Source organism: Prunus persica, chromosome G8 (genome assembly GCF_000346465.2).
Source record: "Prunus persica cultivar Lovell chromosome G8, Prunus_persica_NCBIv2, whole genome shotgun sequence".
Classification (NCBI taxonomy): domain Eukaryota; kingdom Viridiplantae; phylum Streptophyta; class Magnoliopsida; order Rosales; family Rosaceae; genus Prunus; species Prunus persica.
Window position 1 is genome coordinate 19,566,378 of NC_034016.1, and position 24,921 is coordinate 19,591,298.

Sequence of the window (24,921 nt, forward strand, 5' to 3'; positions counted from 1 at the left end):
CTCCGACAGATTTTGTGATAATATAAGGATTCCTGATGATTTCGGGAGAACCAGAACCCCTATTCCTGTAGAAAGATAGAGGAGAGAATTGGAGAAGATGAGGAATTTGGAGAATAACAACCCTATAGGTTGCTTCTGCACTGCACTGATGGTTTATAATTACGCAAGTTTACTTTGTCTAATTACGGTAAGTAAATATTGTAAGTCTTAATAGGTTTATATGAACTAAACACTTACCTTGATCAGACATGACGTGCACAGCTTGTCTTCTCTGCTATCCGGCTCTTTATCTCTCTCTAGATGGGGTGAGAATAATATTGAGTGTGTAATAACCAATAGCACAGGGACATCCTTTTATAGGCTTCACTTAAAAGTCCCCCTCATCAAAGATATCTTAAGTTTTCCTTAAGCCAGTAGAATTAGATGTTTCAATCCACATAGAAATAGGAAACCTGAAGCACTCAGTATTTAACCTTTCCTCAACGATTCCTGATGATTTCTCCAGAAACCCTATTTCTGTAGAAAGATAGAGGAGAGAATTGGAGAAGATGAGGAATTTGGAGAATAACAACCCTATAGGTTGCTTCTGCGCTGCACTAATGGTTTATAATTACGCAATTTTACTTTGTATAAGTAGTAAGTAAATATTCCTTTTCCTATACTATCAAGGATTAAATATTCCTTTTCCTATACTATCAAGGATCTGATTGTAGTCCTATTACAGTAAAGATTGCTTATGTCAAGGGCAATAAAAGACTTAAAAGAAAAATAATGAAAAATAAAATAAAAGAATAGGTTTAAATACTAATTAATCGAGCCTATGAATAAGGTTCACATTCATTTCAATTTATTTACTTACCAAATAAATAAATAAATAAAAAGTTTACATTTCACTATATTAGTTTTTTAGTTTTGGATCGAAATAGAGGACTAAGAGCGTAGAGGGCCGCAAAAGCTACAAGCCCAAAAAACTCACGGCAGCATAAGAAAGATACACCCTTTCGTATATTTGGATGGAAAAAGATGAGTACAAAATTTAACTGAGAATTGCTTGTTGAGACATTAATTTACGGCATATGTACTGCTATGATAGGATTGTCATCCCCATCGCCGCCGCGCTCTCAGCCATATTGAAACTGTACTTATTTTGGGCTCAGAACCCCATTCCCAAAGCCCATTATCTGAACCTTCTTCTTTTTGGGTCAGAAGCCCAGCCTGAAGTGATCATCAGCAGCAGCAGCATATGCATCACAACTTGCTCCGCCATGGCCACCGTGACGGCCACCATATGGTCTAGGTAAGCCACTTGGATGTCCATCTCGACTGCCACCATTTCGGCCTGTAAAACCAAACATAAAAAGAAAAACAAAGTAATGAAGAAAGTGTTTTTGATCAAGGAAGTAAGGAATTCTATATGGTGCACTACACTACATTAAGGAAAGAAATACAAATAATTTCTTTTAACCTGAAAACAAAACCTCAGCTAAACAAAGACGAACATGAAACTTCAGTAAGGGGCAATCCATATTCCAAGAGCAGGGCCAATGACCTCTTCAATGGGATATGGTATATGCAGAAAATGAGCAACTATTTGTTAACCAATAAGAGACTAAACTGTTCTAATTGTTATTTTGTGCTGCCATTCTACTCGAAAAATGCTCAAGCCTAAACAGGCTGGAAGACGTTGCAAACTAAATAAGATACTTCCTTTAATTTGCACTCAATTGAATTGCAAGAAAACGAACAGTTGAAAATCCATGCTGCAGTTTACCTGTTCGTGAACTCGGTGTAGATAATAGATCCTTGTCTCAAGACTGGCCTCTCCAACCACCCTCATTGGTTGAACCATCCCAACCACTGCCCAGAGATGCCCCTGAAGAACCCCCAGTTGCTGGGCTTCGCATTGGCACCATAGCAGCAACTGATCTAATGGATGGTCCTGACTCAAGCCGAGTGTCATCAATATGGCGCTGGAAATATGCTACAAGCCGATCGATGTCCTCAAACATTCTTTTTCTGAACTTGAACCCCTTGGGATAAACACCAACATACTCATGGTGCGGATTTGCACTCCGGATATAGGTCAGGATGATAGTGCCTGGATGTTCATGCGATATCCCGAAACAATAAGCTATCCTCATAGGATACTCCAATTTCTCAAGCCACAAAAGTTCATCAACTTCTGCTTTTGTTCCCCTCCTGAACTTGCGATAGTTTAGCATTGCCTTCAAGTGAGCCACCAACAGATCAACGTAACGATCCATCACCTGCATTGAAGTTAGTTTACCATCAGATTTCTATCCCTCGATATCAAGAGCACAAATGCACATTATTAGCATCTAAGTACAAGCATCTGATATGAAACATAAAACCTCTAGAACTAAAACTGTGCATTCTTATTCAGACTGCATATTATTAGCATCTAAGTACAACACAAACATCTGATACCATTTGTTTTTGTCATGGATGTTGTAACGATCCACAATTCAGGCAAAATGAAATTCTACATTGGCCAATTTCATTGGTTAAAAGTCAGTCAAGAGAATCAAGATTTACAACTGATTATCCTTCATTAGTTGTAAACTGACAGAAAAGTAAGACGACTAATGCAGTACAACTATCCGAGAACACACATTGTGTTAAAAACACTAACCTCATCCAAATCCTCAAAAGTGTCCTCACCAATCGTCAGGGTCTTCCCAATACGGAGTAAGCTTGTAACGTCCTTAGGCTCCTTTCCACCTTCAACTATGTCTTTGTGAGCGTAAACCCCATCATAAACCTTGAGAGTTAAGGTTAAATGCGAAGGCCCTCGAGAACTAGGACGAAAAATACTTTCCCCAGCATCCTTTGCAGACAATAACTGTTAAACATAACGGATGACACACTATTGCGTAAGAAAAGTATTTCCGGGCTACTATTAAGTATTGAATTACAAAACAAAGATCAAGACATAAAAATCTTAATATAACAACATTATTGAAAACATACCTCCATTGCTTCATCTGCATATATATTCTGGAAGCGAGGATGAACAATCATCCTTGGCTTGAAATTCTTCTTCGCAAGCTGCTTTCCCTTTTGAGATTTTTCTTGCTCACTCTGTAGACTTCTCCAGTCTTTATGGTAATAAGTATCAAGATTCTGAATGTTCTGAGAGCAGTCATTTCTAATCTCACTCTCACTGCAAACAAGTAATACCCGATACCAATTCTTTTGAACAGATTTGATCTTGCAAGTGAGAATGTCACCCACATGCAGTTTGTCAGATAAGTCAGAAACATCCCTCCAATCACCTGGATAATAGTCTTCTTTCAGAAGCATACCAGTCAATCCAGATTCAAGAGCAAGTTGTGCCTGTTCAGCTTGCACCCTTCGAACTGTGGCTTGCACAATTCTTCCTGCAGCAAGGGTATCCTCAGTTTCACCTGATATCATATAGAACTCTTCATCCTGGCTTGGTTCTTCATATTTTTTACGCCAATCCTGAAAACCATGTATTAATTCTCTCTTTATATCCCACAATGTATTTTCCTTATCCTCATGCTTTTTGCTTTTAGCGTATGATTGAATATCGAGGCCTTTCAGATATTTAGGATGACCCCGGACATGCTCTATAGCCATCTCCATAGCATCCTCATCATCGTCATTGCCACCTTCCTGATCATAAACATCTTTTGCCAATTCTTGTGCACGACTATAAGATTCTGTTGGATGAATTCTCGTATCATCCAATAGATCAATGAATTGGTTGCTGCTAGCAGCCAACCCACTCCGCCGAACACGCAGGAAACCACTAGCATTAACAAACACCTTTAAACCAAGCCCTTGTTCTGTCAAAAAGTCCTTTCGACTAAATATTGCACCAGATCTTACCAATGACCTCTGCAAAGAGGCTGCCTTTCGAGGTCCAAGCCCAGAAATGAATTGCAAAGGTGCAAATAACCATTCATGGCTTGCAGCCAAATTCACGTCGAGGCCTACCTGGTTTGTAACATCTACCATGACTTGTTCAACCATTGCATACTTCTCATCTGGGGTGAGAAAGTGCTCAAAAGCATTGAGTTTCCAAGATAAGATTTCTCTTCCTGGTCCACAAAGTGTGGCAACCATTGCTAATGGATTTTGAAGATAACGCCCAAGAGCCACAGCCCTCTTGACAATGCCTGATAACACAAAAGAAAAATGAAATCCACCACAAGACATCTTCATGAGCACACAAGTAGAAGGTTGGAAAAATTCATACCTGATTGCACATGTAGCTGATCAGATGAAATCCGAGAATTTTCATATAGGCAAGCCAAAGATTCATCCCCATATACAATGCTTAGGTCATCCATATCATACCCGACATCTCTTGGATGCTCAACTATCATCTTATTATATATCTGATAAAGGCAAGAGAGAAATAAATAAGCATTACATGTACACAATAGGATTCTTTATATATGAAGTGTAAAGATGAAAAAGCACTCCGTGTTGAGGCTGAAGATCATGTTTCCAAAATTGATTACTATAATAATAGAAAGCGAAAAAGGAAGCTCTATACTAAGAGAAAGCAATATTATGGCAATCACGAAGAAAATGATTACTATAACACTCACCTCATGGATAACTTCTTTCAGGCGAGTACAAGACAAGTTAACACATCCTAGGATGGTGACATGTGGTTGGTGATCAATCATGAACTTCAAAACGCGTTCTTCATCATTTTTCTTAAGTTTCTGATCATTGACATCATGGGAATGTAAAGTGAGGGACCCAGCGTAAAGTACATCTACCACCTCTCCAGATGAATCTAACATCACAAAAGTGGTAGCTGGCCTCCCAGGGCCCCAACAGCAAGCCATGACCCGGGGTGCAGCTTCACCGTCTGAGCTACTATCGTTTTCCTTCCGGTGATAAGGCCCCACGGATACTTTATTCCACAAAACCTTTCCATATTCCACTCGTAACCAGTTTTTTGCTCTACTAGTCAACAAGGATCTTGCTTCTTTTTCAATTGCAGGTAGAAGAAAATTAAAAATGGCATCCCGCAGTATCAACTTCCGCTGCTCATTCCACACTTGTGCAGATTTACTAACATCATCACTAAGATAATACTCATTAAAGTCGCTTATCAACTTGTTTAGTCTGTCTTCTGGCAGCTTAAGAGTAACTTCAAGAAGCTTCTCCTCTTCAGCCTTCTGGATAAGCAGCCACTGTGCACCCTCAAATCTATTCAATGGCTTTCTTTGCAACCACTTCACCCCCGCAAACTGATGAGAACCATCTATTGCAATATTTCCATCAGGTGTTGGGCTTGTAGATACCTCAATAGAATCCAAGTAGTTGTTTCGAACATACTTCCTGACACATGGCTCGCAACTTATCTCAACCACTGCCTGGAAGAAGTGATTTAAACCAAAAAAAAAAAACAGACAACTTAGAACCAGACGTTATGACAAGGCATGCTAGAACAAATTAACAGTTCTATGAACTAGAAAACTATAAATGCATACCATATGCCTAGCTCCTTTGAGCACAGCTTCAGGTGTCTCAAACATTGCACACGTAAAGTTTGAAGCCATCTCCTCTGGTGTCTCCTTAGGATTCTCCAACTCATCCCCCACATCCCTTCTCTGGAATCAAATTAATTGTGAACCTGATATCGATGGTTAGCCAAAATATGTGAAAGTGCAAGACAAAGAAAACTTACCATTTTTTCTAGTGATAATTGCATTCCGAACTCCTCAGAGCTGTAACCAAACTTGTTTGCAACCTCCCACAGGCCAGCCTTGCTGCAGATACTATAAAGTGATTTCCTCTTGGGCTTCTTATATTGTCCCTCATCTGCACCTATCTCACCCAGAGGGAAATGCAAGTTAAACTTAGCGTCAGCATCATCAACTTCTCTCTCGGATTCAGAAGCCTCGAGCGACGTTATAACTGATTCCAAAAGCTGATGGTTCACAGTGCATTTAAATCGTTTATAGTAAGATTGCAAAGCACTTTTTCGCTTCTGAAGTAGCAGCCATTTTCTGTCCAAGTCCTGAATTGTCCAAAGTTCCTGCAGAAAAAGCAAGCAGACATATTACTTATATATTCTTTAATCTAGGCCCAGTTTAAAACATTTGACAGTCCCATAACAAGTACCTTGTGCCACTTTATCTTGGGTGGTTTCTCATTTTGATCCTGATTTTCATCTTTCAAAAAGCTTAGGCATTCTTTCCGATACATAGCAATACAGGGAATCTGAAAACAAGGAGAGAATGACCATCCAATAGAATAAATATCAGATAAATGAACAGAAGTGCACCAAACTTAATAAGAATACTCACCTCCAGCTTGAACTTGTGGTGCAATTCCAAAAATTTGTTGATGTCACCCCTGCTTATAGAACTCCCCAAGCCTTCCTTGCCATACAAAGGTATTGTACCACTTGTAAGTTGATTATATATCCAGGTACTCTCATCTTCTATGCTAATTTCATCCAGTGGAGGAGATCCGGTGCTTTCCTCATATATCTACAAATAAAAAATAAAAAATAAAAAAATTACAGTCATGTGACATGAAATATGAAACGAGTAAGATTATATTTTCGTGAAGGGCAAGTCAAATAACCTGAATTCTTTCCGGAATATCAAGCTCCCGAATCTGGTCATCCTTCTCTGTCATATACTTTTCAGAAAGAACACTTGGTTCAAATTCATCTTCAAGTTTCCTATCCCTACACTCATTGGAATCTGAACCTTGCTTGCGGAGCTGCAGTAACTCATCAACATCACCAAATATTTCATGTGCTTCATGCAAAGAAGAGGATGATACTCCTGGTGCCTCCCTAAATTTTTTTCTCTTAAGCTTCTTCTGTCTAGATAAGGGAATTAACCAAAATACAATGAGTTGATTATTCAAATATTAGGAAAAGAAATTCAGTTCAAAACATAAAGACAGGCATGGGCATGCAAAAAATGCAAAAATATATACCTCACTGGAACTCCAGTCGCATCAAATTCTTCATCGACTATAAAGTCTGCCATTTCATCCTCTTCATCAACTTCTCTATCATCTTCCTCTTCTGCAGGTTCCTCCTCTTCAGCAATGTCCTCAAGTGGAAGACCTATAGGATTAAGGTGTATAATTAACAAGGGAAAAAAGAAATCAAATTCATATATTGATTACTCTACAAGTCAGTTCTACATATATATATGCACATACCTTCATCATCACCAAATAAGGAGCGCTTAAGCTTCTCCTCTGCACTTCTTCCACTTTTACCATTGCCATCAAACTCCTCCTCATCAGATACACCAAGATCCCTTTCATTATGCCTCTGAGCTTTTTTCAGCCGCTTAAATTTCCCCTGAAAATGTGAAAAAGAGAAAAACCGCCATCTCATGAACAATGGAAATTTAGAAGAAATAATTGCATTACATTCGAAATTCAACAGAAACTATAAAAATATATGGACAATGCTCACAACCTTCCTGCGGGGGGCAAACACATTATTGTCCTCCAAGAGCTCATAGTCATCTTCGTCAAGGACATACTCCTCCCTAGAAAATTAGAGACAGGAAAATAAAATTACACAAAGGAATAACTACCCCCCTTGTTTAATTGCTACAAGATTTTAAAAGAGAAGAAAAAGATTTTCATTGGTCCAAAGTCTGGAAACCTTAAAACCAGATTTTTTTTGGGCAAACTCTAGAGAGATAGATAATAGGTCAGAGCAAGGATATAGAACATTCACCTTTTCTTTCTTTTCTTCTTCTTCTGCCTTTCTTCTTCATCACTGTCCGCTCTGTCTTCTTCCTCCTCCTCCTCCTCCGGGTCTTCTTGTTCATCATCAACATCATCTACTATAAAATCGTCCTTCTCATATTCATCTAGCTCTTCTGTAAAATCAATAACAATAATAGCATTGTAAAATCAATAAGCGAAGCAAAAAGTGCACCATAATAGATCTTAGATATTCGACTCTAAGAACTAGATAATTATTCACATGAGGCAGATGGAAAAATAAAGAGAAAACTAAGTAAACGAGGAAAAGGATGTGCGGCAGAACAAGGTTAAAGCATATTGCACTGTTCAGCTTTGCACCAAACAACAGACTATTGAGTTCGAATTTTTATTTTATTCAATCTGCACCCATAAGTATCTCCATCCAAATCCAATGACGAAGACCAACTACAGACCAAAATCGCCATGAAAAAACTGAAAAAGAACACGATCTTAACCCCCATTTGATTCCACCACACAAGTCAGGGTCCAATTCACTTGAAGATACAGTAAAACTAGAACCAGAGCAACAACAACTAAAAACCCAATGAAATACATCTGAAAACCCATCAGCTCGGCCCCTCGAACCACCCAAAAACAATGAAAAACCAATAACAAGAAGAGCACCCAACAAGGAGAAGAAGGAGACGAAAAAGGATTTGATTGCCGAGATGAACTTGACGGGTCGGCCATAGAAGAGGTGAAAGACACCGAGCCGATGGGGCACAGAGAGAAGACGAATATGAAGAGGAAGAAAGATGTATAGATCTAACAAATAATTAGTTTCCAATCCCATATCAAGATTTAAACTGCATAAAGAGAAAGAAAAGAAGAAAGAAGATATGAAGAGAAGAGGAAAGCTGCTCAAAACTCAAGAAGATAGCGAGGAGAAGAAAATATGAAGAAAGCTGCTGAAAACATAAGCAGCTGACGAAGTGAGCGTTCGAAACCACATAGAGTGAACCCGAGATCAATCTCATAAGTACTTTGTATATAACAAAATAGTTGATGAAAAAATTGAAGGCTGTACCGTCTTCATCGTCTTCCTCGTCGTCGCCGTGAATGGTTTCCTCCACGTCGTTATCTTCTTCAAGCATGACTTCATCTGAAGTCATAGAAACATGGTTAAGCTGAGGGTTTAGGATATTTTAAAGCAGCAGAAAAAAATTTTGGTGAAAAAAGCTGGAGAAATTTGAGGAACACAGAAACATACCTTCGTTTTCGTCAGCTTTTCCCATGACTTCTAGTCTTCTTCTTCTTCTTCTTTGCCAAACATTCTTCTTCTTGATGACAAACAAAACCGAGTAATTAAAGTGTGAGGAAGTCGCTCTACTTACAAATAAATAGAAAATTCGATCTTCAAAATCCTTAAAGCATGAGGAAGTCGAAGTCGAGCAACAATAGGGAAAGAAAAAAAAAAAAAGTGGGGCCCACTTCGATCTTCTTACTTTCCATTTCCATGCACGTATACTTGAGCTTTGTTTCTCCAAGCACTCACCCACATTTCAACTCAGTCAAACTCTAAAATATATACTTCCACATCAAATCTTTTATTGGTCAAAGAAAATTAAAAGTTGTTTATATGCTTGGAAGATGATTTTTTTTTTTCTTAATCACGAATTATATAAAGAATCTCTTCTTCTTTTTTTTTTGCTTCAGGAATATTTTTATCATGGGTCATAATGATTTTTGATATAGTATGTGACGCATAAATTAGGACTTGACTTTATACTAATGGAGATTTATGTTTTATTTTTAAGAGAAATTAGTATATAGTAATAATAAAAAGTATTTTTGTTTTGGGTTTAATGAATTAAATTTTGTTTTAGAAGAGCTCTACGGGAAGCCCAAATTCGTTGGCCTGGTTTCGAAGGCAAGCAACTTAAACTGTATTGGTTTTTTTTTCTTCTTTCTTTTCCGTGCAATGGTAACAACCATTTGTGTTGATGAACTTGGTTGAGCTTATTTTCTTCCTTTGAATTGCAGGTTAACCAGATTGGCACCATAACTGAATCTATTCAGGCAGCACTTGACGCAAAAGCTGCAGGTTGGATTGGGGTGTGATGGTCAGCCACTGTCGTGGGGAAATTGAGGATAACTTTACTGCTGATCTTTCTGTTGGCTTGGCTAGTGGACAGGTTTGTTAGTTAATTTCTATAACTTTATATGCTCTCTATCAATTCATTCTGTTGGTACTATGTATGAAGTTGATTTTTGCACTTTCTTCTTTATAGATATAACAGGAGCTCCCTGGCCAAGCACAATCCCCAACACCACCCACTTTTCTAAGTTTTCTTTGCTTTCTCAAATTTGCTTGCAGCTTCTGCTCATTGAAGTGGAACTTGATAATGTGTGTTATGCTGGTGAAGCTTTCAGATCACCCTAAGTGAAGATAACCCTCATTTCTCAAGTTATCTAAGCTTCCACCCAATTTAGAATTTGGGAAAATCTACAGAAATTTTTGATAGAGCTTATAAGTTAGGTGTCATTTGGATAGTTCCGTACCGTGCGCTGGGACACCAGGCGTCTTCTCTTCAGTACAAACATTTGTCAGTCAATAATCAATTATCTTCAGGAGTTTGTACGGATGGAACTGGTCAAATGCGACTGGCATGGCATCCAGTTCAACCATGTAATTCTTGTGTGGCATTTTAATGTATTATTGTGTACTATATATATTTCACCTTGTTCTTGTTATTCAATTTTTCAATCAGGACCAAATCTCGTGTTTTCCTAGAGAGCATTTTCCATTGAAGTTAGAACCTAAAGATTCTAGAGATTATCCGGTTCTGTCTCAGCAAGCCATGCATATTCCTCTTCTTTACCATCATCTATCTTAATTCTGTTCACTGTAGCTACAGTGTTTAGCAGACAACTATAATTATCAGTTTTCATAAATTTTTTTATGAAACAAAAGTTACTTACCAAAGACAGTATACGGGTAATTGCGGTAGTAGGTATATTTTCTGCCTGCATCTTCTCTGTAAGAGGGTGTGAGAATGTCAAGAACAGCACAAGGAGTGACCAGTAAAATAATGCAGACTCCCCCCATTCCTTGGATACAAAATTGATGTCCCACATGGTGTTGTTAAAACCTTGTCAACTGCCAACTTTGCCAATCTTACTGTATTGGAAGGAAACTTTATCAGTTTTCCCATATTTTAACCCTCAAAATATGAAAATCATGAGCATAGAACATGGACCAATTCATAAGGGCAGTCTTACGACCTCTCTGGTAGTATCTCACTCATGAATCTAGCCTTTTAAAATCACTAAAATGGCCATTTTTATTGGACTAAATGATATAATCATCGGAATAATTTCATTACCTACGGTATTTTCTTAGTAACGAAAGAACAACGGAAAAGATAGTAGAAACTTTGATCATAAAGTAAATACTAAGAAAAAAAAATCTTTAAACAGTGTGAGTGAAGCCCCAGAAACTACAGGAATAGCAATATGAAAATGTGAAGCTGATACTTTTGTCAAGAAGTGCAACTGTGTAAGCCATTTACAAGCTGAAAACTACATGAAAAACCAGACCTGGAAAGTAATTTGGTTCCTTGCTTTCCTGGGAGGCTCGACCCAATCATAAGCTCTCACATGCAAAGAGCCATAGAGAACTTTGTTAAAAACAGTCATCCCAGGATGGTCAAGAAGTGGAATGACTGAGAAAGTAGGAAAACCGAATATACACATCTGCATAAAATCATTTACTTAATCTGTGAGTATAAATTTCAGAGAGCTTTGAATATAACAACAATCTAAATTCCTTGTTGAGTGGTGGTCCCAATGGTCATATTATGGAGTGGTACAACATATAGATCTTTTCCATCAATGAAAAGACACACAAACGAATATAATGTCAAAAATTCATTGAAGGATCCATCTTTTTTTGTTCCTTGCAGTACCAAATACTGTAAATAAGAAACTCAAAGGAAAACAAAAATAGAGTCCTGATTTGGGAACATAGAAGATGGTATAGCTTACTGTAAAAGTATTCTTCTTCTTTACTAAATGCTTGCCGTAAAACTATCACATTCATATATATATCCAAGTATGTTATTGGTTGAGCCCATCGAGCAACTCTATTTAGTTGGTCAAGTCCAAAAATATCCATGGTCTCGATCATCATCCAGATTTTCCTCTTTAAGCCCAACATCAGCCGGAGACATTGTGCCTGTGAATTCCAACCAAGATCAGAAAAATAAAGGCAGGATACTGTGACATGGTGTATCCTAACTATAAAATTGATGAATCATATTTGAGTAACCTGGTCTTCTAGTTATTAGGAAGGAACTGAAACTGTCATCACCTTTCTTAGTTAAGGCCTCAAGATCTGATATTTTGGGTTCAGACACATTTTAAGCAGGAATCGATTATTGTGCAGAAAAGACGAGATAAATATTTATTAACCAAATTTATGTATGTAACAAACAATAGGACAAAAGCAAAGACATCATTATGACTTAACCAATGAGACATTCCTCAAATAAAAGCTGAACCAAGCTGCTTCCACATACCGGGGGCCATGGAAATCTATATCAGAAGTAGCATTGGACTCTAGGCATTACTATCAATAAGCAACAAAGCCCTATCAGCCAAGTTTATATTCTCAAGAAAAGGAAAAACCGTCAAACTTCGCCACAAATGGCACAAAGGAAAGAAAGGTGATTCTTCATCCAGCTGGTTTTTCACCTTGACGAGCAATCCGGTAATTAAGTTAGCATTTTGGAGGTAAAGTCTTTCTTTTTAGAGCAAACATCATACTTCCAAGAGTGACAATGCATGTAATATATGAATCTAAACTCACTTTGCAGACAAACCTTAATTGCTTCAAGTTTCACAGATTTCATGCTAAACTAGTCCACTGCTAATTTATTTGCCAATGAAGGATATTCCAATTTCCATTAGAACCAAGACCAAGTAGAGTTACAAAATCAATATATTCTATCAATTTAACGAAACCCCATAAATATATCGCTCAATTCTCAATTACACCACCAAAACGGGCAAACTCAATTTGAGTTTCAACATAATTTGCAAAACCAGTATGCAAAATTGAGCCAAACTTTGGTTACACACTTCACATATATATTAAACGAAACCATGTTATTATAAATTTAAAACAAAAGACGAGAGAAATACCCAAAACAGAAAAAGCTTGTTGATTGCTGCAGAAGAAGGGGGAGGAGACCCTGATGGCGTGAACATGTTTTGGCAGAGTTCGTAGAGAGCTTCAACTTTGGAGCTCTTCCTCGCCATGCTTGTGTGGCTTCGAAACGCACTAAAAATCGGCCTACGCGCCCGCCTAGGCGTCCAAACGCACTAAAAATGGGCCAGTGTTCGAATATGTTTAAAGGGTCTAGCCGGGCGGCTATACTTTTCAAATATAATAAATTCGAATATTTAAAGAGAATAGCAGCGCTACGCTTCAAATGTAATAGATTTTAATATTTAAAGAGTACAGCCGCGCGGCTATACTTCTTAAATATAATAAAGTTAATTATTTAAATAGTATAGCCGGTCGGCTATACCTGTTAAATATAGTAAATTCCAATGATCTAAATAGTATAGCCGGGCGGCTATACTCTTTAAATATAGTAATAAATTCGAATATTTAAAAAGGACAGCCGTGCGGCTATACGTTTGAAACATAATAAATTCGAATATTTAAGGAGTATAGCCGCACGGCTATACCCTTTAAATATAATATATTCGAATATTTAAAATAGTATAGCCCGGGCCGGGCTTGTCAAATAATAAATTCGAATATTTAAAGAGTATAGCCGCCCGGCGTATACTTTTAAACATCTACCACAGGCAGCCGAAGACCGGTCGGGCCGCCAACGACGACACGGGACTCACCGTGGTGGTGCTCGGTGTGCTGTCAAGACGACAATGGGTGAGAAAAGAAGATTTGGCCGGGGAGTTGAAACTGCCCCCAAGGAAACTTCGTTCCACTCTGCAGTTTCTTGAGAAGGAAAAACTGGTCGGCAGAGATCGAAGGGGAGGGACAGCTTACTCTTGTCCGGACTATGCCCAGATGTACGACGTCGTTAGGTACAGGCTGCACAGTATGAGGAATATGTGTGTCCTAACCCTCACTGTAGGAAAAGATACAGCAGTTTGGATACGCTGTACCTGATGTCTATGGAGGACGATGGGTCCTGCTTCCACTGTGAAAGTTGTGACGGGGAACTTGTGGTTGCGAGTGACAGCCATGCAAGGCCGCGACGGGGTCAAGAATTAAAAGACACGCTTCAGAGGATGGAGGTACAGATGAAGCCAGTAACGGAACAACTTGACAGAGTTAAAGACTCGGCTTGCCTCCAAGATTGGGAAGCGAGTGGAAGGCCAATGTATATAAAGAGGGTTGAAGTTGAAGTTGAATTTTGTTAGATTGAAGGTCAGGTGGAAGAGGCTCCTAGTCGTCAGTCGGCGTCAAGTCAAAGCGTGATGAGGATCCAGCAGTAGACAATGTAGACTGGGAGGAAGGTTGGGGACCAAATGACTTGGAATGTTGAAGCTTGTTGATCAGGCAAAATCGGAATTCCCTATCTACTTGCCATAAACAGTTGGTACAGAATCACTGGAATGAGGAGATACGCTTATCAAATTGTCTGCCCATTACAGGGAAATCTTCTACGCCAAGACAGTAGTTTACAAAATTAATAACTCATGAGAGGAAATAGCTTAATTTCTAGGCTAAAATTTCACCCTTCCAGTTAACTATGCCAATCATGTAGGACCTCCTGGGAATTTTTAGGATAAAAATGATGCCAGGCGTGCATCTGTGCGGTGTGGAAGACCAGTTCGAGCTCCAAAAGCCCTACAGCAGCTAGCTGCCTGCAATCAAAATCACACAAGCAAAACAAAACAAAAAAAGTCATGAACAAATCTATGTTGCAAAATCCTACCACATCATAACAATTGGCCATTTAGCAGAAACATGTCTACTTACCACTTGAGCAGCAAATGGCAGCATTTTCTCTGGCGGCATGTTGGAGCAAATAGCTACAATAAAATCAGAAATCCCATGAATGAAATAAAAGAACAAAAAGTAGGAATTTGCTTCAACATCTAAATTCAACTTTATAAAATCAAACAAGCATGAGACATTTTGTGACCTAAGGCCTATCCTCTGCAAATAGTCAATCCAAATGTTGGTTGAACTCGAGTGCTCACATGATATACACTAAGATGATTATTAAATTTATCTAGTTAGTCAGCCATGCTTGTAGACTAGCCCAACCACAACCCCACTCTCTCACAAAGTAACATTAAACTGAACTGATCTGAGCCCTCATGTTTGGATAATGGTCGGTAGGGATTTTACGAATGAACAATGTTGCAACCTCTCAAAAGTCAAAACTAAACAAATATATACTACATTAAGAAGACACCTTTTTTCTGCTTAATGATTGAAAAGGTACCTTTCCAGGCAATAAACAACCAAAAACAAAAATTGACAAAATGATCTGTGTGTGCGAGGGGTGGGGTGGGGGGGAGGGGGGGAGGAGAGAGAGAGAGAGAGAGAGTGTGAGATGAGTTGAGGGATTAAACATACCATAGAGAACTGCTCCGATAAAACTATCTCCAGCACCTGTTGTATCTTGAAGTTCTGAGGGTGGTACTTTCTCAGCTGTTCCCACAAACAACCTCCCACAAACCGTCCCTACTCCGTTGGCTCTCAATTTTGTCAGAGGCTGAAATGATTACAATGGGAAAACTTACAAATTAGTAGCTACTACAATTATTCAGTATTTTTTTCAGTCTCCAGTTAAGACTCTAAAAAGAAATACAAAAAAAAACTGATGTTCCACACTTCACTCAAGTTTGCGATCTAAAGAAAAAGGCACCCTAGCCAATGTTGCATGAAATGTGACATGTTTCTTGTGTCAAACTAAATTTCCCCTTTACCATCTTCCTACGGTTAAATGGATTTCATCTCTACAACAACACAGGTCTTGTGCTTCACTTTGGTTATTTCAGGACACCTCATATTCCCAGCTTAAGATGTGGCCGGACTTCGTCATCTTGTTAGGACCAACTTTTATTTGGTAATGGTTTCTTTTCAAATTGATAACTAATGTAAAAATTATATAATCAAACGATGGAAAGATTTTCTAGTTATTACTTATGCTCCTGAGGCTAGCAAATATTCAGGACGTGTGGATGAGATCCCAAGTTGTAAACCCAAGATGCAATCCTCAAAACTGTGTAGAAGGATTGAGGGTTGCCGTGAATTTCATCAAGACTCATGGGAGAGGGCGGTGAAACGGACTATCTAAATACTTTAAAAATCAAGGGAAAATAGTTCACTTCTAACTTGTCTCTGACTAAATTATTTCAAAACCTCTTAACCATTGAGGTTCCTTACCGATGAAACACATGTCGGGATAGCAATGTTATCATCTTTTCTCTGCTTCAGCAATTCTAGCAAGCTATCAACATCCATTTCTTCTGTCTGAGGAGCCTCTGCCAGAAACAGAGTTTCAATGAAAACCTGTAAATTTTTCAAATCAGATAAAACAGACTATGTTTACAACATTGCAAGCCACAACTCAGGCCCTATGTTTCATATCGTTTTCCTCCTCAATAATCCCTGGACAGTTGCATACTTACCATCCACACTTCTCTCAAGCATTATGCATCCATCTTCACCCAATGTCACAATCACAAATTTAATCTTTGGCAATCTCACAAGAATCGAAACAAGAGCACTCGGAACGGATGCTGCTTCTGTCCATGCCTGTAAGACAAGATATGCGTTGTGTCCCACATAAATGACCTTGGGCCTTAAACTTAGACCAAGAGATCCAAGCGAAAAATGAAGGGCAAAAAGTGTGTCTAAATGTGATCTAAGTTAATTGTAAAATCACAGCAATCACATTAGCATGCATATTGAGTGCAAAATATATCCACCAGATGGTTAGACTAAGTAAGTAATAGAAATACAGGGTATAAGAAGAGCAGTGCTTGAGGAAACCTCTTATTTGCATATCCAAAACAATGGTTCCTTTACCGGCTATTTTCGGCTGAAAATTGTTTGGAAACAGATAAGAAGCAAATCAAAGTCTTATCTCCAGTTTTGAGGGGTTTAGAAACCAAAAGTAAGAAGCTGACAAAATATTTAAGTTGGAAAAACATGTCCTAATTTCCTTCTAGATATAGTAGTTCATAGAAGAACAATTGACTTGCCTGTGGAAATTTCGCTGAGCATATAGCATAATCAGCTAGTTTTAGAAGATCATCCAGCCCTTCTCTTATCCGTTCACCTTCAACTAATATAGGTACATACTTGCGAGCAGCCTGTGAGAATCCAATTATGCTGATTTACTCTCTTTAGTTAATAACTAATTTTCTTGGAAAACTACGTAAAGATACACTTAACAGCAAGAAGTTTAACACAAGAAACTGGAAGATAACAGTTACCTCCTGTGCAACAAGTAAAGCAGTTTCATGTATTCGTCCATCTAAATAAAGCACTCTTGCTCCATCCAATGCAGATGATAAACTTGTTTGGGAAAGGTCGCTTGGTATCATGGGAGGATATCCTGGAGTATGAATACAAGTGCGAGTTTTCCTGGAATGTCACTAACAGTTTATCAAAATTGAAACACAAAGATTGGGGAAAAAGTTATTCCACTGCCCTCTATCACTGCATTAGATCAGATTCAGAATGTAGGAACAAGAAAATATTATGGGTTAAACAATAAAGTCAGCTAATACAAGGTTGTGTATGCTTGGTGTTGGGGGGGAGGGGGGAGAGAGAATAACACATAAAAGCGAAGTTCCTCACGTTTCATTGTCAACAATAATGTAGGTAAATGGTGAATTACCCTCCTCGGAAACCTGGAAAAATGAGTCCAAAAATGAAAGCAATATTCAGATTACATAGCAGTCAAGTCCTATTCTTAAAGATTACAAACGGCTTTCCCTCTGAAGCTTACCACAACAGAAGAAGTATCTACGCCGTCGGCTTGTAGCTCCTCCAGTATGCCCCTGCCTTGTGTATCATTTGCAACCTATCATTTCAAAATGCATAAAACAAGCTACCAAAATCAAACAACCAAGTTTCCTTCCGGGGAAAGAAAATTCAAAATAAAAGGGTTAAAATTAAAGACCTTGGAAATCAGTCTCGGACTTAAGCCCAAACGAGCTGCACAAATTAAAGCATTACCCGCGTTTCCACCTCCTTGAACCTAAGAAACCAATCAAAACTAATTATCAAAGCTAATCCACAGCATCATTTATGTGTTAACAACAATTTATCAACAATAAAAATAAATAACAAATCTTTCATTTGAAAAAATTGCACACAAACAACCGAGTTACTGAGTGAACTCACGTTCGAGTAACAATGGCGTAAATTTAATTGGATAAATTAAGTTTACCTTTAAGCTGGTGGTTCTGATTTTGTCGTCCGGATTAGGGTAAGAGGCCACGGCGGCCAAGAAATCGACGACCACCGTGCCGACGCTGAGCTGCCATAATTGTATAAAAGCATAATTAGCAAGTATTTATGAGCATAATTGTATGGATTATAATGAGAAGAATGTAATTGATATAGCTGAACCTACGACGATTCGGTTTTCGGGGAGAGGGGGAAGAGAACCGTGCGACATTCTGAACCTGAAACTCAAACTTGGTTGTTAGAATTTGAAATGAATGGTTGAAAGATGTATGATTTTGTTTTGTTAATGGAAAAATTGAAAGGAGAAGGTGTGGTTAGAAAAAGAGGAGGAGGAGACCTGGTTGAGCGAGGTGAGAAGGTGGTTGGTGAGCTGAGGGAAGTGGCATTGGCAGTTGGGTAAAGAGAGAGCATCTTTTCTGTTGTTACAGTTGAAGAAAAGAGAAGATTCGGTGGATGGTGCCTTTGGCTTTATCATAGATATCAGGTCTAGGAGGTCTAGATTGGTAAAGAGTTAAATTTAGTCTTCTTACCTATGCCATAATGCCACTGCTACGAGGGAATTTTTTTAATGAAATTTAAAGTCATTGTCTTTTAATTGCAATTTGCAATAACCACTAATAATTTTAAACATCTAGTAACAATGAGCACCAATAATAAGTTTAAGTAGGTGGCTAACAATGAGCACTCAGTCTTTATTTTGTTGAAGGAGGTTACCGATAATGAGTTTGAGGAGGAAGCCAACAATGAGTTTAGGGATTTAGCACTCAATCTCTATTTTGTTGGAGAAAGTCTTGTGTTTAAATCTCAAGTACGACCATTATTGATAAAAAAGAATTGTAAACTAGTAGAACTTGGATAGAATTGTGTTCAAATTATATAGATACACAATTAAAGACTAGTTCATCAAGTCCGACAATTGTTGATAAAAAATAATTGTTAGTTCTATTTGAATTCTGAATAATATGACATTATAGAAACCAAGCAAATGAAGAAAACAAAAAGCATAGGCTAGGTAGCTTTTAACATCCATAAACTGTCCGTACAAATTAACAGAAGCTAACAAGTGTTTGAATCAGATAAGTTATATCTGGCTACAAGAAGAAGATGACTCTCAGCCCAACAAATATAAAGGGTAACAATGTCAATCAATAAGGCATTGAACTTAAGGGGACGTTATAATACACACGGAGACTATTCAACTTACATATCTCCATCCAACTCGTATGTGAATGAATCAAGAATTCCAAAATTAGAAGCCATTGTCCTCTCTCTCTCTCTTCCTCTCATCCTCCGACATGGACTCCGGAGGATTTTCCAATTCCTAAACTACAAGTGATGGCTTTACTTAAAAGCCCCAGTCCTTTTTTAACTGTACAAAATTCAAAAATAAAATTAACAAACTTCAAACCCAGAAGCCATCATCATTCCGAGCACATCTCGAAAGGAGTCCCCCATGCTCACTCCTACTTCCTCTTACTCTGTAGAATGCTGGCTTGCTCCGGACTGTTCTCAATGGCCCTGACCTATTGCCATGTCTAATTGGTAAAGATATCTCATCCCCCACCAAACTTGAAGTTGAAAACGGTCTGTTTTCCATATCTTCAAGTGGCCCAGAACTATACTCCATTGTAATGAACGAAGAGGTCTGCCCGTAATTTAACCGGGGAGTGAGTCCGCCGGCGTTCCACCAACTGCTATCAGAAGGAGCAAGATCACCTTTGAATTCAGAGTCCGGGACGGAAGACTCCTTTTGACTATAGCAATCCCCACCAGTCTCATCCGTATCATTGTATATGAGCTTTAGAGCCTGCACCACTTCACCCATAAAAGGCCTGTGAGTCACCTCAGGGTGAACGCACATGGAAGCAATGGCTGCCACTTTAGCCATGTCATCAAAGTCATAGGTTCCAGCCAAGGCAGGATCCACCAACTGCTGCAAACCTTCTCTGCTGGTTAGCAGTGGTCGTGCCCAAGTTACTAAATTCTCCTGGCCAGGAGGGTGGGCCATGTCAACAGGCTTCCTTCCAGAGAGAAGTTCCAGCAGCACGACTCCATAACTATAAACATCACTCTTGACAAGTAGGTGCCCTGTCATTGCATATTCTGGGGCAACATACCTGTAATCCAGCAATTTGATCAAGAGAATAGTTGAAATGTTGCTCAGACAGAAAACTATTGAAGCAAACATTATTTCAAATTTTCAATTTTCATCATATATTATAAACTTTATATATATCTGGACAGAGGAGAATTTCAATTCTTATGGCCGAAAAATCTAATTAAATCCATTCACTAATCATCCTTATCATTCATTAAAGGTTCCCAATTTCTAGTGTACTATGGCGCCATATAGCAAATTAGGTTTATGCTCTAGAAGCCTAAAAAGAAATATTGGATCCAAATCACAGTTTAAAAGATCTGTAAATCCTGATTAGTAACAGCTTAAACAACCGTGCTTACCCAAAAGTTCCCATGACCCTTGTTGAGATATGATGACTTCCCTCAGTTGCTTCCCTAGCCAACCCAAAATCTGATACCTTGGGTGTGAAGTCAGCTTCCAGCAAAACGTTACTAGCCTTAAAATCTCGGTGAATAACACGAGGATTAGAATCTTCGTGGAGATAGGCTAATCCTCTTGCTGCCCCAAGGGCAATCTTCATCCGTGCATCCCAGTCAAGAGGTCCCTTTTTCTTGTCAACCCCTGAAAAACAACCATAACATATAAATATTGGGCTTTAAGGTTGTTTCTATCCCCCCAAAAACAAAACAAAAAATATGAAAAGTCTTTCAAGAGAAGGTAAATTAAATTGCTAGTTGAGGCGAGTGGGAGAGCTAATTCTAATTCGGGAAAATAACTTCAAGTTGAAAGAGACCAAAGTTGACAGGGAAAATATACCGTGCAAGTGGGACTCAACACTCCCATTGTGAACAAGCTCATATACCAAGCTGCGGGTGCGCCCTTCAATACATATGCCTATCAATTTCACCAGATTGCGGTGATGTAATCGGCTTAGCATCTCAACTTCTGCAATGAATTCACGGTCTCCATTCTGATTCTGATTATCCCTTGTAAGCACTTTGACTGCAACTTCAGTCCCATCTTCCATAATTCCATGGTAAACACGTCCAAATCCCCCTTCTCCCAAAACCCTTTGGGAACTGAACTTATTCGTTGCTTTCTCAAGCTCAGCAAGTGGAAATGTTTTGACAGAGAGAATACTTGTAGCCATGGTGGACATTAGGGACACTGAAGTGGAGCTTGCAATACTACTTGATAAGATAGACCCAATACCTGAATTACACGAATAGATCAATCACTCAGTCTCCAGTATGTTTAATATGGAACTGTGTGAACAATTAACTAAATTGTCCAGATTGAAATTCAATGTTCATAAAAGAGTATCAAATTGAGAAAGCAACAAAAACAAAGACAATGAATGCAGTAGAAGTCTTTTCTGTATGACAAACTCTACATATCAGAACATGAGTTACCAGATCCCACCACATGAGGACCATGATCTGGCTTGCATACCCCAATTCATGGTACTTTGGTGGTCCAGTTCTCCAAAACTGATGTTCCAAACATACAATAGTTTTTTCTTTGGCATGAAAGGGGTCCTGAACCCCGGCCCTCAAACATAAAAGTGTTCCCAACATAACATGATATATGGGAAGAAAAAAGAGATAAATGTCAAGATTTGAGGTAACTGGACTTGCAGGGAAACTTTGTGCAAGTATAGCTATTTTATCGTTAAAATTGAAATTTGTTGATTTCATGCATGTATGTGAGGGTTTATACATTTATGCATGCATGTATGGATTTACTCACAATTGTGCACAAGAAACACAAGAGAACACTAAAAAGCCACATACTTACCAGATCTTTTGTGAACAGAAGATGTGAATGCAGGACCAACAGCACTAGATGGTCTTCCAACTCTCTTCCATTTCACAAAGATCCAGATTGCCCCAATGAGAACCAACAGGAGTACAAATGCAGACAGAGCAATGATTACAATTGTTCTAATATTCATCCTCTGGTTCTTGCTGGGAAAATCTGCGGTGATGGGGAGATCTCCAGCACTTCCAGCTGGACCATTCCCCTTGAAATACTCGTATGGTGGTGAAGAAGCGATCCCTGTTAATGACTTTTTCAGTCTCAACCACAAACAACAATGAAAGGAAGCGAAAACAGAAGTAGGAGAATTGAGGACAGTACCAGGATAACTAATGTATACCACTTCATAATTTCCAAAAAGAGTCATATTTAGAGGGACTTTCTTATGCCGAAATCTATCGTACGTCAGTATTGCAGTGGTATTATCAAACTTCTCTCCTAGTGGAACCAAGTTAATATCCACTACTGTTCTTCCTTGATTTTGACTATCCGCACTTGCACCCATTATTTTCACTTGGCTTTGTGCCAGATACGTGCCTTCGGCAACCTCAATCTCTAGCTCACTCATTACAGGAAAAATAGCATACGGAGCTATATCCAGTAAAAGTCTGACTTTCATGGGAAAAACACAACCACAAGGTGAACCAAATGGAGATGCAGTAAGTGGCTCCACACAGATTTGATCGCAACCTGCCAGAAGCACCATCATTATAGAAGTAAACTGGCAAGGTACTTGCCAAGAAAAACAATAATCTGAGGTAAAATACATTTTCACGACCATAGTTAAATTAACAAAATTTTGGGAATTCCATGAACCCAAGTCCCGCTTTTCTAGCAGCAGCTGTGCTAAAAAAGTTTCCAGCTGCAACTCCAACCCATAGTGGGGAAGGTAAAGCCTCAAACTCATCTTCCAAAACACGTAAACTTAACAGGCCATTACTTTCTTTCTTATTGACTAAATGGTAAAATTAAAACATTCAACTTGCCTCAGCAGAGGAGTGATTTTATATGCGACTAGAAGATTAGTTGGTCGAATTTATTTTCAGAAAAAGCAAGTGATATCCAACTACCCAAATTAATAGTTCTTGGCCACCCCATCCCAGTCATAATAGAAATTAAACAACATTTTTGGAAATTCATCAATCTCAACTAAACATCTACAGATTGTTTGGATGTTGTAAAAGATGAGTGAACCTGGCATTGACTACATCATGACAAATCATAAACCCCATATTATTTACCTGGGTCTTTTGATGGTGCTGGAGTAACAACATGGGGTTTCGCTCTCACATGATGATGACTATGATGACCACGTCTTGGTGAGGGAGAACTTCTAGGACCTGAAATTGAGAACTTAACATCACTGCAATACCAGCGAGTGGAACATCCATGTATTCATATTTTGAAGGGAATACATACCTAGATAAATTGGAGAAGGTGCAGGTGGCAGGGATCCCGAAGAAGGCTTGATTGCCCGTGTTTTGGGTAGTTTTGATGAACCAAAGGCCAAACTCATCAGAATCGACCTTGCTGCAAATGGTAGGACAAGCCCAAATTGGTTAAGAGATATATGCATAGCTATCAAAGGAAGTAACTTTAACATGAGGGGAACTAAAACATCGGTGAAGACACCAAATATGCACAAATAGAGCTATGCGATTGGCTTCCTCAAAGAATGCTCATTTGATGACAATATGTATGTTCAACAGGAGTTATTCTAGTGTACAACAACAATATATCCGCTCAAGAAGTTTGTTTCCATATCCATGACAACATATTTCAATAGATTTTAATATCGAACAAAAATTGTGCAGATGAAGGTCGAGCCTGGCAAATGGATTATACAAAAAGATTAGCACCCTTACCGCGTTCCATTGAGAAATCTTTCATAGATAATGGGTGGTTTGGCAATTGAGAAGGAGACAAGTAAATCTTTAAAGACAAATTCCCTGAAATAATAAACAGGGACGTTAGTTTTCTTGAGAAACCGTCACTTATCGAGCATAAACCGAAGAATTAAGCTATTAAAATCATATAAACTAAATTCTCCAAGCACTATTTGACTACCACTGTATAATTTAAAAAGCTCAAAACATACCTGAACAACAGAAAATCGAGCTGAGCAGGAGAGTAAAAAGAAGAAGCAGAATCGGAGTTCGCATTGTCCCTCGCCGAACCGAAATTCACATAAAACATCGTCAGAAGCAGCCACCTTGGAGCTCGAGAGTCTGGCCGGATAGTGGCCTGAGGTTTCTAGGTTTCCGGCGAGCTTCTCCATCGCATTGCTTGCTCGGAGCGAGGAATCGCATGGTTAAGCTAAGAACGAAAGCGAAAAGAGTAAAGAGTGATGCATGCGGCGACTAAAACCCTAGAAGAGAGAAGACAAGGCGAGTACTGGGAGTGAGTGGGGGCGTAGATCCATGAAACGCGGCGAAAGATCTAGAAGAAAAGAGAGATGTATGTAGGGAGGTGTAGGTGGGTGTATGTATAGAGAGAGAATGTGGGTGTTTTAGAGAGAGGAGGGGAGAGAGGGAGAGAGAGAGATCTTGACGAGGAAGAAGAAGAAGAAGAAGAAGAGGAGGTTTGAGGGAGACAGTAGGAGTGAGGTGAGGGACTTTATTGCTGCTGTCTGTGAGTGAGTGAGAGAGTAGTGTTGAGTGCGTAGCTCCAGCGAGACTGGTTTCGGTAAAATTGAATGATGGCTGTCTGATCCACGCGCCAAATTGAACGACGACTGTGTTTCGAACGGGCCCACTTTAACCAAACGCCAATTCCGCGGCCGTTTCGTTGCCTAGCTTCTGTTTTCGAAGTGTTATTGTTAGCCATAAAGTATTGGGGATATTTG

The 24,921-nt window shown here is 38.9% G+C and overlaps 3 protein-coding genes across 3 annotated transcripts; all 3 read right to left on the reverse strand.

Annotated features, from left to right (window-relative positions):
• LOC18766889 (transcription elongation factor SPT6-like) lies at nucleotides 653-13,009 on the reverse strand. Its single transcript, XM_020569586.1, has 21 exons — nucleotides 12,907-13,009; nucleotides 11,749-11,938; nucleotides 11,302-11,457; nucleotides 10,684-10,882; nucleotides 8,972-9,041; nucleotides 8,789-8,863; nucleotides 7,730-7,874; nucleotides 7,463-7,535; nucleotides 7,198-7,342; nucleotides 6,967-7,099; nucleotides 6,604-6,850; nucleotides 6,321-6,506; nucleotides 6,136-6,234; nucleotides 5,699-6,049; nucleotides 5,502-5,621; nucleotides 4,605-5,384; nucleotides 4,247-4,388; nucleotides 2,992-4,166; nucleotides 2,654-2,863; nucleotides 1,772-2,267; nucleotides 653-1,339 (listed from the first exon to the last, which is right to left on the reverse strand). Exons 4-20 carry the CDS (start codon nucleotides 10,837-10,839, stop codon nucleotides 1,809-1,811), a joined length of 4,566 nt encoding a protein of 1,521 aa, XP_020425175.1. The 5' UTR covers nucleotides 10,840-10,882; nucleotides 11,302-11,457; nucleotides 11,749-11,938; nucleotides 12,907-13,009; the 3' UTR covers nucleotides 653-1,339; nucleotides 1,772-1,808.
• On the reverse strand, nucleotides 14,280-18,698 carry LOC18766262 (ribokinase). Its single transcript, XM_007200161.2, has 13 exons — nucleotides 18,516-18,698; nucleotides 18,345-18,396; nucleotides 18,159-18,248; nucleotides 17,889-17,966; nucleotides 17,715-17,789; nucleotides 17,564-17,616; nucleotides 17,197-17,347; nucleotides 16,963-17,073; nucleotides 16,387-16,513; nucleotides 16,142-16,239; nucleotides 15,329-15,467; nucleotides 14,723-14,775; nucleotides 14,280-14,607 (listed from the first exon to the last, which is right to left on the reverse strand). The coding sequence occupies exons 1-13, from the start codon at nucleotides 18,587-18,589 to the stop codon at nucleotides 14,524-14,526; spliced, it is 1,185 nt and encodes a 394-aa protein (XP_007200223.2). The 5' UTR covers nucleotides 18,590-18,698; the 3' UTR covers nucleotides 14,280-14,523.
• Nucleotides 19,168-24,738, reverse strand: LOC18768242 (receptor-like serine/threonine-protein kinase ALE2). Its single transcript, XM_007201142.2, has 9 exons — nucleotides 24,175-24,738; nucleotides 23,942-24,025; nucleotides 23,496-23,606; nucleotides 23,318-23,416; nucleotides 22,398-22,766; nucleotides 22,056-22,316; nucleotides 21,075-21,470; nucleotides 20,639-20,879; nucleotides 19,168-20,295 (listed from the first exon to the last, which is right to left on the reverse strand). The coding sequence occupies exons 1-9, from the start codon at nucleotides 24,236-24,238 to the stop codon at nucleotides 19,581-19,583; spliced, it is 2,340 nt and encodes a 779-aa protein (XP_007201204.2). The 5' UTR covers nucleotides 24,239-24,738; the 3' UTR covers nucleotides 19,168-19,580.